Source organism: Alosa pseudoharengus, unplaced genomic scaffold (genome assembly GCF_046254945.1).
Source record: "Alosa pseudoharengus isolate Yale_2024_CS ecotype anadromous, Long Island Sound unplaced genomic scaffold, YU_APseudo_1.1 YU_APseudo_1.1_scf_24, whole genome shotgun sequence".
Lineage (NCBI taxonomy): Eukaryota > Metazoa > Chordata > Actinopteri > Clupeiformes > Clupeidae > Alosa > Alosa pseudoharengus.
Window position 1 is genome coordinate 30,514,470 of NW_027468689.1, and position 20,557 is coordinate 30,535,026.

Consider the following 20,557-nt stretch of genomic DNA (forward strand, 5'->3'; position numbering starts at 1 on the left):
CTCAAAAGTGGAGCGCATGGCGTAACAAGGTGTTCCTAGGTCTTTTAATCAGTCATATGGGTGTGTTTGGGGCGTAACATCATTTTAAACCAATGAGAATGACATCTGTCATTCCCTTTAACGGCGCAACGCGCGATATGTCAAATAAATGCATCGGTATTTTGGCATTCAACGGCGCATTTGAAGGTGGCTGCTTGCGAGACCGTATGGAATAGTCATTCTTAAACCATGCTTTACTAAAGCCTAGCATAGCCTTCACGCATTTGCACTCGTCTATTATTTGAACTCATTGGCAAAGTGAAACTAACTTCACCAAGGAGTCAGTCAACGACAAGACAGTTATATGCAGTTACTTTCACTATTGACTGACAATGGGTTACCATCGAAAACATAGGCTGGAAAATGCAACACTTACCCTAATGTTGCTCAAATGACTGAATAAAACAACATTTATCCTGCAGAGGAGTTGCTTATATCTCGTGACAGTGCGTCTTCAGCTGTGCTCCATACGTGTCTCTCGCCTCTCCCCTAATCACTTTGCAAATGATGGTGAATAACTACTCATCATGAGATGTACAGTATTTCGTAATATCTTTATTCTAATTATGTTTACCATTGTAATCGTGCAATTTGTAATGCTTTGCATGGACGTGCGCTGGTGTGGATTCATGAATGATAGAAGGATGGTGCGTGCACCTGCAAATATGACTGTTGACATGCGCTCTTAAAATAGCATATGAACAACTCGCCATTGACTTCTGACCAGGTTTAGGTGGTGTATGATAGCGATTTTTAGACAATGCGCCAGGTCCCTCCCTAGGTTGTTAATTGCCACACCCCTGGGCGCAATGCTTAAAAAATAAAGGTGCAAAATAACGAATTCAACTTCGCGCCGGTGAATAACGAACTTTACGCCATGCGCTGGTGACCCAAAATACAGCCCAAAATGTCAGCCACTACCATTGGTAAATGTCATGAATTCAGGCCGATATTGGCTGATACCATGTTGGGTCAATACATTGGAGTATCTCTAATTCAAATGGTAAAAAATGTACCACATGTGAAAGAGGATTAGGATGGGCAGAGAGGGACTGGTGGAGAAGGTAAGGGCCTGAAGGCTTAAAGCCCCAGAGTTCAAGTTGAGATATTCACAGGGGAGAAATCGGTGAAAGTCAAAAGAATGCCTGCCTAAAGCTGAAACTGAGCACCGTATGTTGACCTCAACCTTCTGCTTGCTCGTTACTCTGCCCTCAACTCATTCAGCTAAGCAGTTGTCATTGACCTCTATTGACCAGGAGACCATCTCACTTCGGTGTGTTTTGAAGTTCAGCTACTACTGTTGACAGTAAATAATAATTCCCAATTAACATCATCCACATCCACATCCACAAACAAGGTGGTGATTTGGATTCATTCAGGTATACTCTGACTGCAAAACAGCCAAAGTTTGGCTGAATCTGAATAAAATCAGAACCGGAATTCACACCACATTATAAAAACAAGTACTGAAAACCAAAGAGCTTTTACAACTAGTACAATAAACTTTCACTTTGTTGTTGTACTACCCTCTTTAGTGGTCTATTTGACAAGACCAATTCTCTATCATACATGTGATACATTACTTGCCCAACAAGACAACTTACTTGTAAAAATGTTACATTATTTGTTTGACGTAAAAGGAAACCCAAGGTAACATTACTCATAGCCGCCTCCAATAATACAGTGACAGTCCAACGTGTAAAGTTCAAAAATTATGTCAATTCGCTGTCCAAAACGGGATGTTTTACATGAGAGCACAAAAAAAATGAGCAAGCAAAGAGATGCACACGACCAGAACATGACCCAAAGGGAAAGGTCTGGACCTTTTCAATTCTTCATGCGACAGATTAGATGGTGAAGGATGCAGCACCCTCATCATGCGTTTCCATGCATGCCTTGTTAACTGAACTAAACATTTGCCTGAACCAAAACAGGCATGAAATAGGCTACCATTTCAGTCAGACATAATCTGCAGGTGTGTATGTGAGTGTGTGCAGGTCGGAGTGTGTGTGTGTGTGTGTGTACGTATAAGTGAATAAATGAGTGAGTGGGTGGGCATGGCAATGAATGAATGAATGCATGAATGAAGGAATGAATGAATGAACGAACGAACGAACGAATGAATGAATGAACGAATGAACGAATGAACGAGCAAAGAAATGATTTAGAGAACGAATAAGTGAATCCACAATTAGTATAAAAATCCACTGCAAAATTACAACTTCATCCATTTAACAAAACTGCTGGACAGCCCTTGCTTAAGGCATCTCTGTTTCCTTTAGTTTTGCTTGCTGTCAAATAGTGACTGTGTATTGAGTGCTCTGGAGTGAGAATGAGAGGTGTTCAGAATTATGTATAACATATGGTCTGAGGGCATGCAGTGTATTGACATGGCCAGGGTTAGTAAGCCCACACACAGAGCGGAACTGACAAGGCTAAGTACAGAGCCCTGACAAGTTGAGAGTTGAATCAAACGCTGAGAAAAGTTGTTAATTGATGATGACTGATGTGGAGAGAGGGGGGAAAAAGATGGTAGACAATCAACAAAAAAGGGGTCTTACCACATCATCCGTGAGATTTTTAATGTTTAATTGCTGAAAGGAGAGAGACAGACAGAACACTTTGATCAGAGAGGAAAATCATTTTGTGGAATCACTGAAGTGAATTCTAAGATAAAAAATAACTTTGATTTAAGCAGATTGATGGACAGCAGATTCAAGGAAACATCAGGGGGGAAATTAAAGAAAGAGTCAAACAACAGGTACCACAGAATTATTCTATTAGGCCTACACATTTGAAGCCTATACTAGAATGTTTACAAATGTGGACAAATGTTTACCTCTCCTAAAACATCTGCTAGACACCCACCACAGGAAAACAAATAATAAGGCCATCATATGATCATCATATCAGTGAATCAAGCAACAAAGCAAAGCCAAGACCACACAATAATAAATGGATGTAGACCTATTAACAACTCTAATTGGCCGACTGGTGCTATTATAAGAGCCCCACATTAACAACAGATGTCATTCTACAAAAAGTGGCTGGTCTGTGTGTGTGTCTGTGTGTGTGTCTGTGTGTGTGTCTGTGTGTGTGTCTGTGTGTGTGTGCAGATTTTCAGAGCCAATCAAGCTCAGAGGCAAACAGTGCAAGAGTTTATGCCTTCTGCCAATGCAAGAGCCCTGCAGAGGCTAGAGCTGTAGGCAGGACACCACATCCATAAAATGTATGGGTTATGGGTGAGCTGACAGAGGCTACATCCACACTATTCCATTTTCATTTGAATACTCGGCCGTTGTGTTTTAATGTGGACAGAAAGTCCGAGCACTGTGAGGTCCTTCATGTTAGCTGCACGAGGCAGGGTGGGCATAAAAAAAGAAATGGCAAAGCATTTAAACTTGTGATGTAATGAAACTATAAAAAAAAATTAAAAAAACACCTAATATACCCCCCACACACACACACTCTCTCAGACACACACACACACACACTCTGCTGGACCTGAAAATCACACAGTCCAGATTCTCTACACATACAGAATACAACCTCACACACACAGCTGTGCCGCAATCCCTGTCTATGATTTAATGAGTGCGGAGTTGATGTGGGAGTGGTAGTGAACCGCACACTTCCAACATGTTCCATCTGTGCGTTGCGAACAGAATCGACACTAGTGCCGCTGCAGAGCCGAACACTTGCAATCACCGCAGACATCAATCAATACCTCTGCCTTTAATTAGCATTGAAATCCACACAGCAAAGCAGAAAATATGTCAACCTGTCAATTTCACCCCTCTAATGACTTACTGGGATTAACATTTCCATCTCATAACAAACTCGGAGACAAAGGAGAGAATGAAGACGGGGGAGAAACAGATGAAGTGGGTGGGAGATATCTAGATACGAAATGTAGAACACAATTTAGAAGAACTCCCTCAGACTGATTGGGTGAATACTCCTGAGAGAAAAGAGGAACTCATATGCTGAACACGTATGCATTGGAGACATACAGTGGGATAATTGGTAGAGTAATTACTCAAAAAGGAGGGAAGATGTATAGGGAAAAAAACGTGATTGAATCCCACATACATACATCTACCGCTGACAATTAGTGTGAGGTCTAAGCACATTGTCCCAGACACTTTGGAAGACTGATTCCACAAAATGTGACAATTTTAAGAATTAAAGAGCCAGTAAAAGTTAGAAATCAAATCAGAAGCTCATTTTGCTGCAGCTAACTGCTCGCTGCTAACAAGCTTCTGTGACTGGGGGAGTTTAAGGGCTATGAGCAGAATCTGACTTTGCTGCAGTGTTTGTGTGGTAAGAGTCACAAATGAAAGGCAAATTCTTGCAGAGAGTGAACCTGTTCTACCCCAGATTAAACAAAAAACAAATCACAGAATGCTTTGATTGGTGCAAAAGTATCTGTACTTATACTAGATTTACTTTTAGGCTATTTTCCAATGAAGCCAACAATTCACTTAATTCAAATCTGTGAGACTTTCATTCATGTTCTAGTTATTGTTTTCTTTCTGAGCCTACGAATAAAATTAACTGAAAGGCATTCACCTTTTTGTCATTTTCCACAGTCTGCACACAAATGTGTAATTATCAACCCTGATAAGACAAGGTAGGCTATTCCTGTGGCATACAGACAGGGCTAAAGTTTAACTCATTGAGTGCCAAAAACGTAATATTAAATTTTTCCTTCCCATGCGTTGAGTGCCAAAAACGTAATATTATGTTTTTAGCTTTTTTTTTTAAATTACGAAACCAGACACTCTAACACACCTTATATGTCATTTTGGGGACATGTCATGAAAACGCACAATCTGGACATTTTATCTGGACATTTTATCATAACTCGGTTGCCGCTTTGGGTCGAATCAGTGACGCATGCACGTCAGGTCAAAACCAGGCCATTTTCGTGGGTCTATCACTAGGTGGCAGTCACGCCAGGTCTCGCTGATCACTTCCCGGAAAGTTTACACAAGTAAGTAACAGGCAACACTTCATATTTCATGAAAGACGTTATATCTCCATTTCTAGAAAAAAACAGTGATTTTGAAAACTAGCCACTGTTTAGCTTGGGATTTCTCAGGAACAGAGGCGTGTAGAAATACACGGTTTGCACCCACCGACAGCTTAAAGTCTCAACTTTTAATCGAGCCATTGTATGTGTTCATAGCTATAACACAGAATATGCTGTGGCTGTACAAAAATCATCAACAATGGTCTAGATTGCTAGCCTCGTGAGACCATCCTGATCTCGCGAGCTTCAGGGTTTCACTCGCAGATCAGTCTGGATACTTTCCGTTAAAGAAAATTTGGAGCAGTTCACCAAACGAACGTCCAATCAGAGTTGGCTTTGAGGCGGGTTGAGGTGTGACGCAACGAACAACATGACGGCATCCACAGAGATGAGCATAGCTATCGCGCAAGTTTTATTCAAATTAGAAAGTATTCCTGGGTAAACTGTGAAGCTATGAGTCTCAGCCATGCAGCTGGGAGGAATGAACGACACAGACATCCTCCACGGCTGATTCCAGTTCATAATGGAGGAATATACTATCTTCAGAAGTGTAGGGCCTACCGTGAAAACTTGATGGGAATTGTCGTTGATTAGGTTCATAAATGGTAAGTTAAAACATCTTAACGTTTGTCACGTTACCTAACTTAATTGAATGTTAAACGGCATTAGAAGAATACTTTGTTCATCTAATTGGTTGATTTGGCCCGTCGATAACCAACAAAGGTGGTGATTAGAGAGATGGTTTATCCAATCAGCTAACCAGTATGTCCGCCCCTTCCCAAAAGTTCTTCAATGAAAAGTTCCCAGATGGATATGCGGAGCAAATCCATCTGGCGGAGTCAGGTTACTAGATTGCTGGCACTCTAGGACAAAGCTCCCGAAAACAGCTTGGCATTCAATGAGTTAAGTATTTACAATCTCAGCCTGCTGTGTGATTAATAGCTGAAACTCATTAATAATCAAGATGTCTGCTATTATTAAAGGGATATTCCACCATTTGGGGAATTACACTTATTTTCCACTTCCCCTTGAGTTAAACAATTGATTTTTACCTTTCTCCAGTTCATCCAGCCGATACCACCACCGATATACTTTTAGCTCCATCCTAGCATAGACCATTGAATCGGATTAGACCATTAGCATCTCGCCTGCTAGCATCACATTTAAAAGTGACTAAGATTTCCGGTAATTTTCCTATTTAAAACTTGTCTCCTCTCAAGTTAGAAAGTGTAATAAGACTAACGGAAAATAAAACGTGGTGATTTTCTAGGCTGATTTGACATGGAACTATACTCTCATTCAGGCGTAATAATCCAGCCACTAACCAATTTGTCTGCTGCAGCTCAACCTTGTTGCTGGAAGTTAGCCTACGGGGACTATTTTCAGGTGCTGCATGATATCATTGTGCTGCTGCGCCCATGGTTTTCTTCGATTATTACGCTGGGATGAGAGTGTAGTGAGCAAAAATGTGTTAACATGGAGGCCATAGCTGGACATTAATATCTTAAAGTATTATTCCTAGTCTTTCTTTGGATGAAAGACAAGCATGTTCTCAGCATGACTGGACCATTAAATGTTTGTACTGCATACCCATTGATCTTTTTAGACCATAGATTTGGAACAGCATTGGCAGAAAGACGCCTAAATGTAATCTCTGCCTCCACTGGCCAGAACAAGCTCAACATCTCCATGCGACCCTCTGGGCACCAAGCCACAGCAGATTAGCCACTTTCCCTCTTTTGACACTGGTCATCTGACCAGCCAAACCACCACTGACTCATTCACTGCAAATCTGCACAAACAGGCCTAGGATCAGTTCCTGAGGACTGCAATGGGATTAGTATACTAAGCCCTCCCCAACTGTGTTCAGCTTTTCCATCCGTAAAGTAGACCCTTTGGCCATGACTGCTGTGGTCAAGCCCATCCAAGTACACTATACCACTCAGGGTGGACTCAACAACACCTGTAAGCCACGGTTATCAGGGGTGGCTAAAACTGCTTGGACTCCTTTGAACCAGGACAACCAGAGGTACAGTATACAACAACTACCTCACATGGACATGCTGTGTACAGCACAGAGGAAGGAGAACAGAACTGAGCCACTGAGCGACCACAGGTTATGACTGCATCTGGGACAACTTGTCAATCATGCACAGATCAGAAATCGATGCTGCTGATATTGTTTGTATGTTGTGCAACATTGTCATGAAGCTTAATTTAAAAAAAAATAAAAACAGTTTTTTTTTTTTGTTGATTCATTAAACAGAACATTAATCAGAAGTAAAAGCAAACCACACACACATATTTTTAATAACTTGCCCAGTAATAAAGTATTTCTGGGTAGGGGTAGAGAAAGCCACTAAAAACATTCTGGACATTAAGGAATCCCTCACATTCAAAAATTGGCTGGGCATAAATACACAACATAAGATAAAGGCTAAGGAGCGAAAGGTCTTTCATATATTGCGCTTGACCGCTCTGAAGCAGGTGACACGGTTATGGAAGCAACCTAAAACACCAGAACTACACCTGTGGTATAATACAATAAACAAAGTATTTGAAATGGAGAAGCTTACATGCATAGCAAATGGTAGTCTGGAAAGGTGGAAAGCAGAATATTTGTGCTATGTAGATAAGGTGACAAGGTGCTCTGAAAGCATGGAAGGGGTCAGATAATGTGCACATGATGCATTTCATACATGCACACTGACACATGCAGACTCATATACACACACACACACACACTCATGCACACACACACACACACACACACACACACACACACACACACACACACACACACACACACACACACACACACACACACACACACACACACACACTCATGCACAAGCACACACACTTTTCTCTGTACTCTCCTTTTTTTTGTCTGTGTCTGAATTTCTGTTTTTGTCTGTGGTTCTTTTCTTTGAGCATTGGCTTGTATGTATACCCTCTGGGTGATAAATGTTGGAAAAAATATAAATAAAAAAAGAAAAAAAAGAAAACAAATAATAATCTTAACTAATATTCTCTAAAGTAAGGGACTTACAGGAGAATTACACCAAAACAATTAAATAAATGAGAGGGAGTCAGACCTGACCAGGTTTGGTAGTCAGCTGAGAGCATGGCCTCAGGCCATGATTTATTTTATTTTAATCAAATTTACAAACTCTTTGTGACTCGACAGGTCATCCCAGTACAACAGACAGACACACACACACACACACACACACACACCTGTGTGTGCAGTACTGCTTCACTACTAATCATTCCATTTGTTGTTTCAAAGTGCTATGTATCTCTCCATCTTTCTATTCGTCTATCAGCAGGGTCACTTTTGCCCCCTGGCAGAACAGCCTTCCCACTGGCCGGATGGCAACATGCCGCAAGGCAACACACACTATTAATGCCTTGCATTGCAAAACTGCAACGGACATAGCAAGCCACACCAACCCATAAATCACACACAAATACAAACAACTAAAAGGAACATGTTATACAAAAAATTAGGCCTAGATATTAAGTGCCTAATACCAATACAAATGCACACATTCAAATACAACTAAAGTAATATTGTGGTAGAAATGTTTTGACTATCCCTAAATTGAATGTGTTGAACATTACATTTTGAAATATTATATGGTTTTACATACAGTGTTGTTCTTCTTTATTATTGAGTCTCTCACTATTACAAGATACATTTCTGTACATTCGACTTGCTCTTTTCATGAATGGCTCTCTACTAAAGATCATGGGACAGCCAGTAGAATAGTGAAGGAATTCCCCAAGACAGACAAGTGATTATGATAGTGATTATACCTCTGTATAGTGCTGACATATAATTAATATCATGTGATATGGCCTCCAACAGCAGGAAAGATGCATATGTGGTATTTTGCTTGCTTTGTCTATTGTCTCTGCTGAAACTACAGCATGACAGTCATGGGTTGTCATATGCATGTAATAGTTTTGCCTGGAAACAATGTAATTGAACCTGTATAAGAGGTTCAAAGAACTTTGGATTTGCTGCTGGAACTTTGTTGATGGTCTACATGTCACCGGTCGTAGTAGTAATAGCAAAAAAAAACTTGGCTTTCACTGTTTGGCTGTTTCTGCAAAGGTCCATAATGTCACCATCAGCTGAGAGCGAATCTGAAGAAGCTGACGGGCGAAACGTTGTTCACTCCTAATGAACAATTCATAATATTAGACCAGTGAGCGGGGGGATCTCCATTTTCTGAAGTCTGATTAACCTCAGGTAACTTTATAATGTCAACTTGCAAGACGCAAAACAAAAAAAGTGTTGACAAGAAAACTTACAACCACAGCTAATGGTTATTATTATGCCATTTATGTCCTCAAAGGATGTGAATCAAGTCGTATTATATGCAGCAATAATGATATGTGGATGAATATGAAAAGTTATCAGAGAAATTCATATCGTCCTCCAATTTATAGCTGTGCTGTGCATGATCAATGCACATTGATCAATGTAGGCGATAACCAGATTTATTCTTATAACAAATATCTATAGCAATTATTCGAATGTGATTTGTTCAGTGCTGGTCAGGTGAAAGGGGGTCTTGATCACATCTCATACTCGTAATGTTGTAGGTCTCTGCCGTGGGCCGTGGCACAGTTATGGGTATCGGTATTGAGATAATTATGGCAGCCATCATTTCAGTCATAATTTTGGTATAGTCACAACAGTAACACACACAAGCAGATATTTGTGCATGCATGAACACAACACACAAATACACACACACTGAAGTCTAGCTGAAAGTCACCCATTATCTTTTAGTCTCCATGAGAATTCATGAAATCCATGAAAAAGAGTGTAATTTGGAACAAGCTGGTGTGTGTGTTGTGCATGCATGTGTGAGTGTAGACTGTAATTTCCAATCCAAGGTAATGTTTCACTGACAGTACTTTAGGGGGAAGAATTTTAAATTTCAACAAACACCAATATTTGGGCCTGGTAATGAGGCATAATCCAAAGTAATCCATATCCCAAGCCTCAGCAGACAACCGGGCAGTCTGTCCACATCAGCCACCGCCACAGGGGAGAGCACAGCATGCAAGATGTCACTGATTCAATAAACTAGCAGGGGACTTGTCTGCAGCCAAGACACAGGCATACACTCACATGCATACACACACACCTTCTGCCACCCATGCACAACATCCTCAGACTAAGGCCAGAACTTTTCAAGGTTACAAAGAGGACAGACAATAGAGCGTGTGTGTGTGTGTGTGTGTGTGTGTGTGTGTGAATGAGTAAGACAGCACCTTGAAATGGTACCAAAATGTCATCTATGGGCTTATACAAATATATGGTGCCTGAAGAGTCTTCCACTCAGGAGTTCATAAAGCATTTTGCCTATGAAAAAACATCTCTTCAGGCTTTTATCTGTGTCAGGGAAAACAGGCATGATAAATATTTAACCAGTGTGTCTAATCACTTAAAAGTCATCCTCTTTGAAGAACTATGACTGCAAAGAGGGAAAAGAATGCCACAGATATTTATGTGTGTGTGTGTCTGCGTGTGTGTGTGTGTGTGTTAATTACATTAACGTAATGTATCACACAAATGCACCACACCTTCATAAAGGCAAACACCTCCATTACCCAAAATGATTGCTTAAATAAACATGTAGAGCCTCAAACCGCCCCACTGCCTCCCCCGGCTGTCTGCCCCTGGCTGAGGAGAGGCAGGCTGCCATTCCTTGTGAGGGGAACACAATCAGCATTTTATGCCACTCTCTAACCCAGGGATTCCCAAACTGTGGTATGCGTAAGCCTGGTGGTACACGAGCTGCCACTAGGGGGTACGCGAGATGAAAAGGGCAATGGCGGAAAGGAGTTAAAAATGATTAATTAATTAATACTCTAATTAATGAATAAATAATACACAATTTCGAATCGGGTTATAATGATATGGAAACGTGAAATTAAAGGAAATAATTTGTAAACTCTATAATAGGCTATGTTTTCATAAAAAAAATAAGCTACACAAAATACACGTGATTTCCTGTGGGCAGCCAGAATATCTGGCGCGTTAGTTTCGTTGAAGTATAGGCTAGGTAGAACGCTGCGTAAACATGGAAAAGTGGGTAAAAACAGGGACACTGTCCAAAAGGTCTAATTAAAGCGATCGAAGAGGAGAAGCGAGAGAAACAGAGCAGGGCACAGGTAACGATGGGATGGGGGCAGACTAATGAAGGTGGAGATGGAGCACAGGGGGATAAAAGAAAGAACGAGACAGAAAGACTGCGCGAAGAAAACAAAAGTATGATGAGGCATATAGCCCTCGGCTTCACGTGGATCGGGAGACAGACTGCCCAAAGCCTCAGTGCGTGGTTTGCAGTGAGATGCTATCTAACCATTCTAATGTGGTTCTCCACACTGTTTTTTTTAGCGTGAGAGCTCATAGACCAGTTGCACATTTTGATTTTGTTATAATGTAGGGCGGCTAATTAAATATGATGCCTGGAATGCGTCAATAGAATGTGTTACTTTTTTTATGTGTTGGATGGTGGGTACGCGAGCCGAGTCAGGATGTAGAAGGTGGTCCGCGGGGAAAAAAGTTTGGGAACCGCTGCTCTAACCCATGCTTTTCCAGCAATTACAAGTAAATGTATTCACTTTGTCCAGAAATGTGTGAGAGCATTTGTGTATGAGTGTGTGTGTGTGTATGTGTGCACGCATTCACTCATGTTCTCCACAATGCCTGAATAAATGCCACGGAGATTGAGGAGTAGAATTTAAAGGCTGTCATTCAGGAAATTGGCAAATGTACTGCTAAGGTCTGTTAAAACAGAGCCCCCTCGACTTTAATAAAGTATATGGAGGGGGCTGGCACAAACGCTGCTGCCACCATTACTGCTAATGGAGGGGTATGGCAAGCATAGTGAGCATTTATTCCAATATCTTGATATCAGGCATCAGTTCCCTTTAGTAGTAAACCTTCATGTCAGCTAGTTAACTAGTGAGCTACAACTTTCTAGTTAGCTTACTAGTTAAACGTGCTCTAAGCGATGTTACACGGTTTCTAAGCGTAAACATTTTTGTCACATACAGCAATCTCCTCACAATTGGCTAGCTGCTAAAAAGCCAAAATGCTTGGTTAACTCATTAAACCTGCTTATGACCTTACTAGTTAACTAGTGAGTCAGAAAATGTGCACTAACTTTAGTGAATACTGAAATGCACAATAGTTGGCTAGTTCATGTTTTTTCTTATCTTATTAGTTAGCTAGTGAGGCACAAATGCTTTATAGTATTTTGTTTTAAATGAAATATGGTCTTTTTTTCTTTGATAACCACCATTGCACAATCTACATTGTGGGCTATGCAAGCAAAACATTACTTTTACTTTACTTTTAACCTTTGTAACCCATGCACTTCCTTACTTAATATAAACACCATTGTTGAAATGTAAAAAAACTAACTTAGCTCCTCTCAGTATGATCAGAAAATTAATGCGACGACAGTCGAAAGAGACAATTACAGTGCTCTTATCAATGTACTATAACCGTGTTTACGTTTCACAAATAGACCAGCAATCAAATTAGCCTCCATCATTCAACCAATGCTAATGTTATTTTACCTTTGGACCTAACAAAGCTGGTGACCTGACGCTCTAAGATTAACGTTAGCCTATTGCAGTTAAAAACAAGCATTTCCGATTAACATTCTCAGGTTTATTTAGGCTTCCAGAAAAAATGAGAATTACATTTCACATGAAAATCATCCTACTATGAACATATAAATCACTTCAGAACGCTATGAAACACAAGCTGCAATTTGTTGTTGTTGTGTAAGCTAGGAAGTGGAACCAAGTCAAGCAGCATGTGTAAGTCTTGCAGCAAGAAGCTGTGCCATCTGGTGGAAAAACACTTAACGAAATATAAATGAAGGATCAATATTCATTTTTTCTTTATTAGATTTTAAATATTTATCGGACGTTTTAACTCATTGAGTGCCAAAAACGTAATATTACGTGGCAGTCTCGCCAGGTCTCGCTGATCACTTCCTGGAAAGTTTACAGGTAACACTTAATATTTCATGAAAGACGTTATATCTCCATTTCTGGAAAAAAACAGCGGTTTTGATGAAAACTAGCCAGGAACAGAGGCGTGTAGAAATACACGGTTTGCACCCACTGAGAGCTTAAAGTCTCACCTTTTAAACAAGTCATTGTATGTGTTCATAGCTATAACACAGAATATGCTGTGGCTGTACAAAAGTCATCAACAATGGTCTAGATTGCTGGCACTCTAGGACAAAGCTTCCGAAAACAGCTTGGCATTCAATGAGTTAAATGGCAATACCAATAGTTTGGAAAATGCCTAATATCGGCCGATAATATCGGTCAGGCTTTACCTGAAACTGCATAGTTTACCTTTAATAATTAACTAGTGAATGCCAAATGGCCACTAGTTAACTAGTTGCCTTTACTAGTCAGATAATGAGGCTCAAAATGTTTAATACCAAACTATTTCAAGGCAGAATTCTCATTAGCTACCTCGTTAACAAAAATGCGTGGCTTGATATCAAGATAGAATAAATGCTCAATTGGCTTGCCAGAAGGGCATTTAGCAAGCGCAGCCACCACTCACAAACAAACACTTCTTACAGCTAGATTTATTTTCTCTCCAAGGGTTAAGCATAAGCCTTGACGTGATTAGCCCCTGACAAACATCTAAATTCTAATTGGTCGGTGGCTACAGTACAGAGGATAGAAATCAGCCTCAAAACACATATCCACACATATACTTTCAGGGAACAGTCTGAAGAATCTGACCACGACTTTAGAGACGTAAACCGCTGCAAACGCACAACCGTACTCCCGACAGGTCAGCAACCGAGAACAGACAACAGACAACATCGCCAACCAAGCACTTAGCTCAGAATGGGGGAAAACAAATGGACTCAGGAATAAAGCAATGGCACTGACTAAGGTGCCCCTCTGCTTTGCTCAGCTCTGCATTCCAGTCCAATTCCCTTTCACCCTCCACCTGTCTAATTAAACAGAATTATGGCCGTAATTAGTGGCGTTAGCCTGCTCCTGTGCCATGCATTATTAATAATTATGGCTGTTTATTAGACCACAGTGCTCTGTCATCCATCATAGTGTTCCTGCCACTGAAAGGTCGACTCTGCCAAAGTCAGTGTGGGTTGGTTAACCGGAAACTGCACCTTAGTGCCAACTGAAGTAGAGTTCCTTCACCCTTGTTGGTGATAACGTGCACCACCTAGGCATTGTCTTTTGAGAAGAGACAGAAAGCACAAAGTAGTAGAGGGATATGGATCATTTTAGAGTAAAGTGCCAACATCTTGTAGCTGTGTTTCAATCCAATACAATTAATGGCTTGATTTAAATAGAATCCAGTCATGCTCCGATTCCTCTTGTCCTTGTTGTCATTTGCGCTCCTGTTCAGTAGGATGAGAATGAGGATGAGTTGAAGGGCCAGGAAATATTTATTAAAAATAGCCTTGTGTTCTGCCATAGCACAGCAACAGTTGCTAGAATACCCCATGTCCAGGCCCAGAACGACCTCGACAGGACGGACTCATCAGGAGTCAAATTGGACACCATTCATAAGGGATGTCACAATGGTCAAGAAGTGGGACAAAGGAGACAAAGAAAGGAAACTAGGGAACATATTTGGCTCTTATTAACAGTGACTGTAAGAACGCAGGAGGAACAGTAATTGGCAATATTCCCTTGAGATGAAGCAGAGACCCAGAGACCTTGTTGATGTGCAGGCCAGGCATGCAGCGGTGTTCTCAGGAGGGGGGTTCCCTTCCGCATGGCCCACTGGTTCACAGCCACAACTGACCGGGTGGGTGGGTGGAGTGTGGGGGCTCTTCATTGTGAGCATCATCCTCCTCAAAGAGAGTGAAAATGGGACCTACAAGCGATCTGTTTCAGTCACTGCACTATCTGTGAAGAGTCCCCACTAATTAAAATGCTGATAATGCATCTTTCAATTACCCCGGTACTCTGCATCAAGAGGGAGCACAGACTGCACTGGGAAAACAGAAAGGTCCACGTCGCAGATGTCCGCCTGGCATCAACATGGTTAGAGCTTTGTGTGTGTGTGTGTGTGTGTGTGTGTGTGTGTGTGTGTGTGTGTGTGTGTGTGTGTGTGAGGACGCATACAGAAAAAATGGCAGAGGTGGCCAGACCATCACATCAGCCATCAAGGTCAGACCAAACACCCTCCTCCATCAATCGCTCCTCCTACCCCCTGACAAGACATATGAATGCCAAAGAGATTTTTCACTCATTGACGCTCGCGTGAAGTGGAGTGAGCCCCCATTAAAATCAATCTGACGCCCCCTCCATCAAGGTGAGAGCCGCTAATCATGTGGATTGCAGTCCATTAGGCCCGGCTGCCGCTCACCTGCTGCTAACAGGGCCTTGGGTAGGAGGACCTGCCTCTGTGCAGCGATCAGCCACTCAAGACAACAGATACGCCTTGCCTGGTGGCGTGATGTATTAGGTGTGTGTGTGTGTGTGTGTGTGTGTGTGTCAAAAAGGCAGATTGCAAAAGACCGCAACAAGGCAAGATAATATTAGGGTTTTAGAAATTAAGAGGCAAAGATGCTTTAAAAATCACAAGCATCTCCACCATACTTGGAGTAACAGGAAGGTGCCATAAATAATAGTAATGAGAGTGAACGCACACACGCACGCACACACGCACACAGCAAAGTTGCATTGCAGTGTGAATCACTGTGGGTGTGTGTGCTGTACATATGCATGTGTTTTTGGTGGTGGTTGGGGTCTGCCTGATTTCTGGCTCTGGTGGAGAGAGGATAGAGAGGGGGAAGAGATAGACAGACTGTAAGAAGGGAGGGGGGGCAGACAGGGGCATTGGGGGAAAGGGTGATGTGGGATACTTAGACAGACAGCAGACAGAGGGGTGAGAGATGGACTAAAGAGATGACAAGCAACAGGGAGTGAAAGACAAAGAGAAGAGGAGTGCTACATCCAAACTCCATCTCACACCTCCCCAGCTCTGGAAGCACATCAGGTCATCTCATGTGAGCTAGAAGTGGGACACCCTGGGACCCCTCAGGGCTCTACACTAACATTTATTTTCAGGAGCACTTGTGTGCCCAAGTTAAAAAATTTAGGAGCACAGATAAAAATTTGGGCGCACAGTCAGTTCTGTACTTAACTTACACATAATCTAACATTATACTGCAGCTAACAGTTAAACATGCCAGTGCACCAATTGAGAATATTAAGAATGACTGACAACATTTAGGCTACAGGAAACAGGATTTTAAAGATCAGTACCTACTTTATTTTCAGTCTGTTCTATTTTCCTACATTTTGTTAATGTAAAATAATATAATACATTGCCATATTTGCATTTAGCCTGTATATCAAGTATCCTGCCAAATGTAGGCTAATTTATTTATTTGTGAATCCATCTATAGCTAAACCAAATATGCCCATGGTGACCTATCTGCCTGCATACTGCCTAATACTACTACTAAAACAGTCCATTTTCTCTTCCACAAAACCCAACATAGGCTAATCAAGGATATATGTTTTATACTTTTAGTTTTTATTTGAAATATCTGCATTGATAGGGGCAGTAGGCAAACGTTAGGCCTACTTTCGTTTTGCACTTCAGCTTGTATTCGGTGTAATCAAACAAGCATGCGTGGAAGCCTGGAGTTGTCAGTAGCGTTCTACCTTTGAATAAAATGGGAGTATTACTGGAGGCTACTTTTGTGCCGGTTCGCTACAGCTATATTTTGCATATTGCAGCCAATACGTCAACTGGGCTAAAAGGCATGTTAGGTTACCTTTCCTTCTCTCACTGCATTCTCAGAATCTCATCCTGTTCCTCCTATATCCAATGAATTCGGTGGATAGAAGAACTAATTTCTTCAATCTTTGCATCTTGGCTGGCTAGTCTAACTTTCCGCTTTTTCTGCGCGCTCTTGGATTTGATAGAAGCGACTACTAGCGAGTCACAACGCGAAACTGCTAACGTTGATGGGAGGTGTAGTTTTTATGCTGCATTCGCGACGTGATTCTATGGTTTGCACCAGTAATGTTTCTCGATGTTGCGGTGTATTTTGTAGACAAACATTGACATGGTTAGAAGTCATTCGCACCAGTGCGCCTAAATATTTTTTTTGCACTCGCACGGCATCATTTTTACTCGCATGTGCGAGTGAAATGGGCGCAGTGTAGAGCCCTGCCCCTAGCCCCTGCTCCCCCCCACCCACCCAATCGCCTCTTCCTCCTCTCCTGGCCTTTTGATGGGACACCACAGCTCAGGGTTGCAAGCTTTATATCACATTTGTCTATTTTTATTTCCCAATTTCCCCACTCAAGGGATTTCATGTCTGGACTCATCTACAGGAGTTTGCAAGGCAGCATGTTGCTAGAGATGCTCCACATATACCATTCCTTCCATGAGCTTCCTCGGCCCCACCCCCATCTCAACGAAAACACAAACAAAATATTCCCCTGAAGGGCAACAACCCCATAAACTCATAGGCAAAAACCCACTGCGGCAAAGACCCATGTCCCCCCACCTCTTGTTGCTGCTGTTGCTTCTACTGCCACAGCACCCTGTTACCATGGAGACAGGAAACAATCTGTCTCCGAGTTTGTGTGTGTGCATTTGTACGTGTGTGTATGTGTAAGAGAGAGACAGAGTGAGAGGGGGATAGCCAGAATGAATTCACTCATCATGCCAGTCATGAACAGCCATGCCTCCTGTTGTAGGATGAAACCACAATGAGCCACCATACCTTCAATTTAGCTGATGAGCACCTCAGACAAACAACAAACATATATTTGCAAACAAACGCACACAACTGTAAAAGCAAAACACAAAAGCATGCCACACACCTAACACAAAAGCATGCCTGAATACAAGCTCTCTCACACACACACACACACACAGCAGATCTTCCCTCCACAAGTCTCCTCCACAGCTTTTCCTGCTGATCAACACTCAACAACCCGCAACTCCCTCCTGAGCATGACATTGGCCCACTGCTTAGGCACTCGCTTGCACAAAAACACACGCTGGGGCTCGACATTCACACTTGCCAAGTTGCCTTTGGCAACCAGATTTTGGCAACTGGCAACCATTTTGTGACCGTGGACAACCTCTGCTGGCAACCACCATCCAACTTAATAATGGGAAAAAAATATACAACATAATTCCAACAAATTAAACCAAAAACTGTACCATATCAACATTTTTAACCAATTCACACAACAGCAACACAGATGGGCAAATGAAGATGCTTCTGAGGTCAGTATCCAGGTGTGTGTGGTACTCTCACTCGCTTTCTGCCCATCTCACAGTGGAGAAACCATTAGGGACAATCTATGGTGTTACAGCCTGCAGCAAACATTCCACATCAACAATTTGAATATTTTAAAAACCTGTTGAACCTGTATTGACATTTTGATATAGGGTCATTCCACGTCAATTCAACCAGGGCCCACGTACTTAGGTCTCAAAAAATTCTGAAAAAATTACCAGGTGTACCTGTTACCTAGGAGACACACTGTAAAATTACTTTTATGTAAGATCAATACTTTTCAAGATACAGACAGTTTTACAGGGGGAGAGGGGTGTCGATTTTGTTTGGCCTCTTTTTTTGTCAATGTTCACAAGCCCATAGTGCAAGAACTAAACCATGTAGGAGGCTCAAATGTTGCATGCTGGTACATAAATAGGAATAGTTTGTAGCAAAATCATCACGTTTGGTCTGGATGATCCTGCATGGTCATAGCTGTCCCTCAAAGTTGATAAAAATTGTATTGGAGTTTTTGGCTGGGCTCTGTTTAGGCCTTCAGAGGACATATTTGTACTCAACATAGGCTCTTGATTTATTTCCCTTACTGAGATAAGTAGAAACACTCTCACAAAAAGCAATGAACAGAAAATAAATTCCTTCAGGGTCTGAACAGCAGACCTAACAAGTCTCACAAACAACATTTTGATTGAGACAATCAAAATGTAGAAGTAGAAGTTTCGTACCATTCAGGGCATTATTATTGGGGTAATTTACGAGATAAAAGTTGGTTCCATTACGACTGCAGAAACTCATTAGTTTCTGACAGTGCTACTCGACCAGGGTTCGACCAAGGGTTGTCTCAACCAAGGTTCTGGGAGGGTGTTTGGCTCGGGGTCATGGTGCAAAGGACCCTAGGGTGAAATTACTCCAAACCATCGCTTTAATCTAATTTCTTTTATTTCTTTTATTACTTAATCATTTGTGATTGCTCAGTTGCTCTAAATTCTAGTGAGGACACTAGATCAGCTTTAGCACACAAAACATATTGAATAAATACACGGAATACATATGGAATGTCAACTAGTTGTTAACAGTATCTGGAGTAAAATGTCTGATCCGTCTTTTTTTTTTTTTTTCAAACCACATAACTGATACAAAGCATCCAATGTGTCACTATCATACATCCATTCACCTGTAGGAAAACTGCTAAGACTTAAAACTAAATAGCCTAAGGTAGGGCTGGGCGATATGGCTAAAATATAATATTGCAATATTTTTTGTCTATTTCATGATATACGATATACAGTTGAAACCAGAAGTTTACATACCCTGTACATACACATGCTAAAGTTGACTAAAAAGAGGAATAAAAGGAAGTGCCGTTCACCGTTACAAGTTGATGACCACTGAAACGATTTTGGAAACATTATTTTAGGGTACAAAAGAATCTTTGGTGTTGCTTTAATGTATCTCATGTACAGGAAACTGCGATATATTGAGTATATTCGGTATATATCGCCCAGGCCTAGCCTAAGGAGAGCCTTACTCTCGAGGGCTGAAATAAATGTCTGCCTGTGTAAAACATCCAAAAACTACAGGTCCAGTGGAACCTGGATGGGTTCTTTTTACCTTCCGATAACGGAGCATTTTGCCAGGCCATTGCTCATGTTATTAGATTGGCACTACGGTCAGGTCTAAACGCAGAGCCGAGTCCAGTGTGACAGGCCGGCTATTCACCACGCTCACAGCTAGTAATGAGTAACCACACAGGGAAGCCACCAGTAGCAGTCAATCACACAACAACAGACCTGAAAGGTGCCTGCACATTGCCAATGACATGGCCAAAAATACAATAATGGAAAGAATTGAATAACTCTGAATTCATAATAGAGGGAGGGGGTGGGGCAAGAGAGAGATAGAGAGAGAATGAAAGGAGATCATAAAGGAGAGAAAAGGGGGAAGAGAAAGGGGGTGAGAGAAAAGGAAGAGGGAGAAAAGTTCAAAAAGGGAAAATTTAATTGTAATTGGAACACCCTCTGAAGTTTCTCCTCTTTGTGTCGCCATTGTTATTATGAGGTCCTTAGATGTGGAGAGGAGGGGGGGGGAGAGTCAGACCTTTTTCATTTGGCCACACATTCAAACGTCCACCACCAGGTCCGGCCAGCTACTGGTGTGATAAAGG

The 20,557-nt window shown here is 41.6% G+C and overlaps 1 protein-coding gene across 1 annotated transcript in view; it reads right to left on the minus strand.

The window, feature by feature from the left end:
* Window positions 1–20,557, minus strand: part of LOC143142668 (protein diaphanous homolog 3-like) — a 291,988-nt gene that overhangs the window by 263,035 nt on the left and 8,396 nt on the right. Inside the window, exon 2 of the mRNA XM_076303722.1 lies at window positions 2,601–2,633. Coding sequence (XP_076159837.1) covers window positions 2,601–2,633 — 33 coding nt within the window. The remainder of the gene's footprint in view (window positions 1–2,600; window positions 2,634–20,557) is intronic.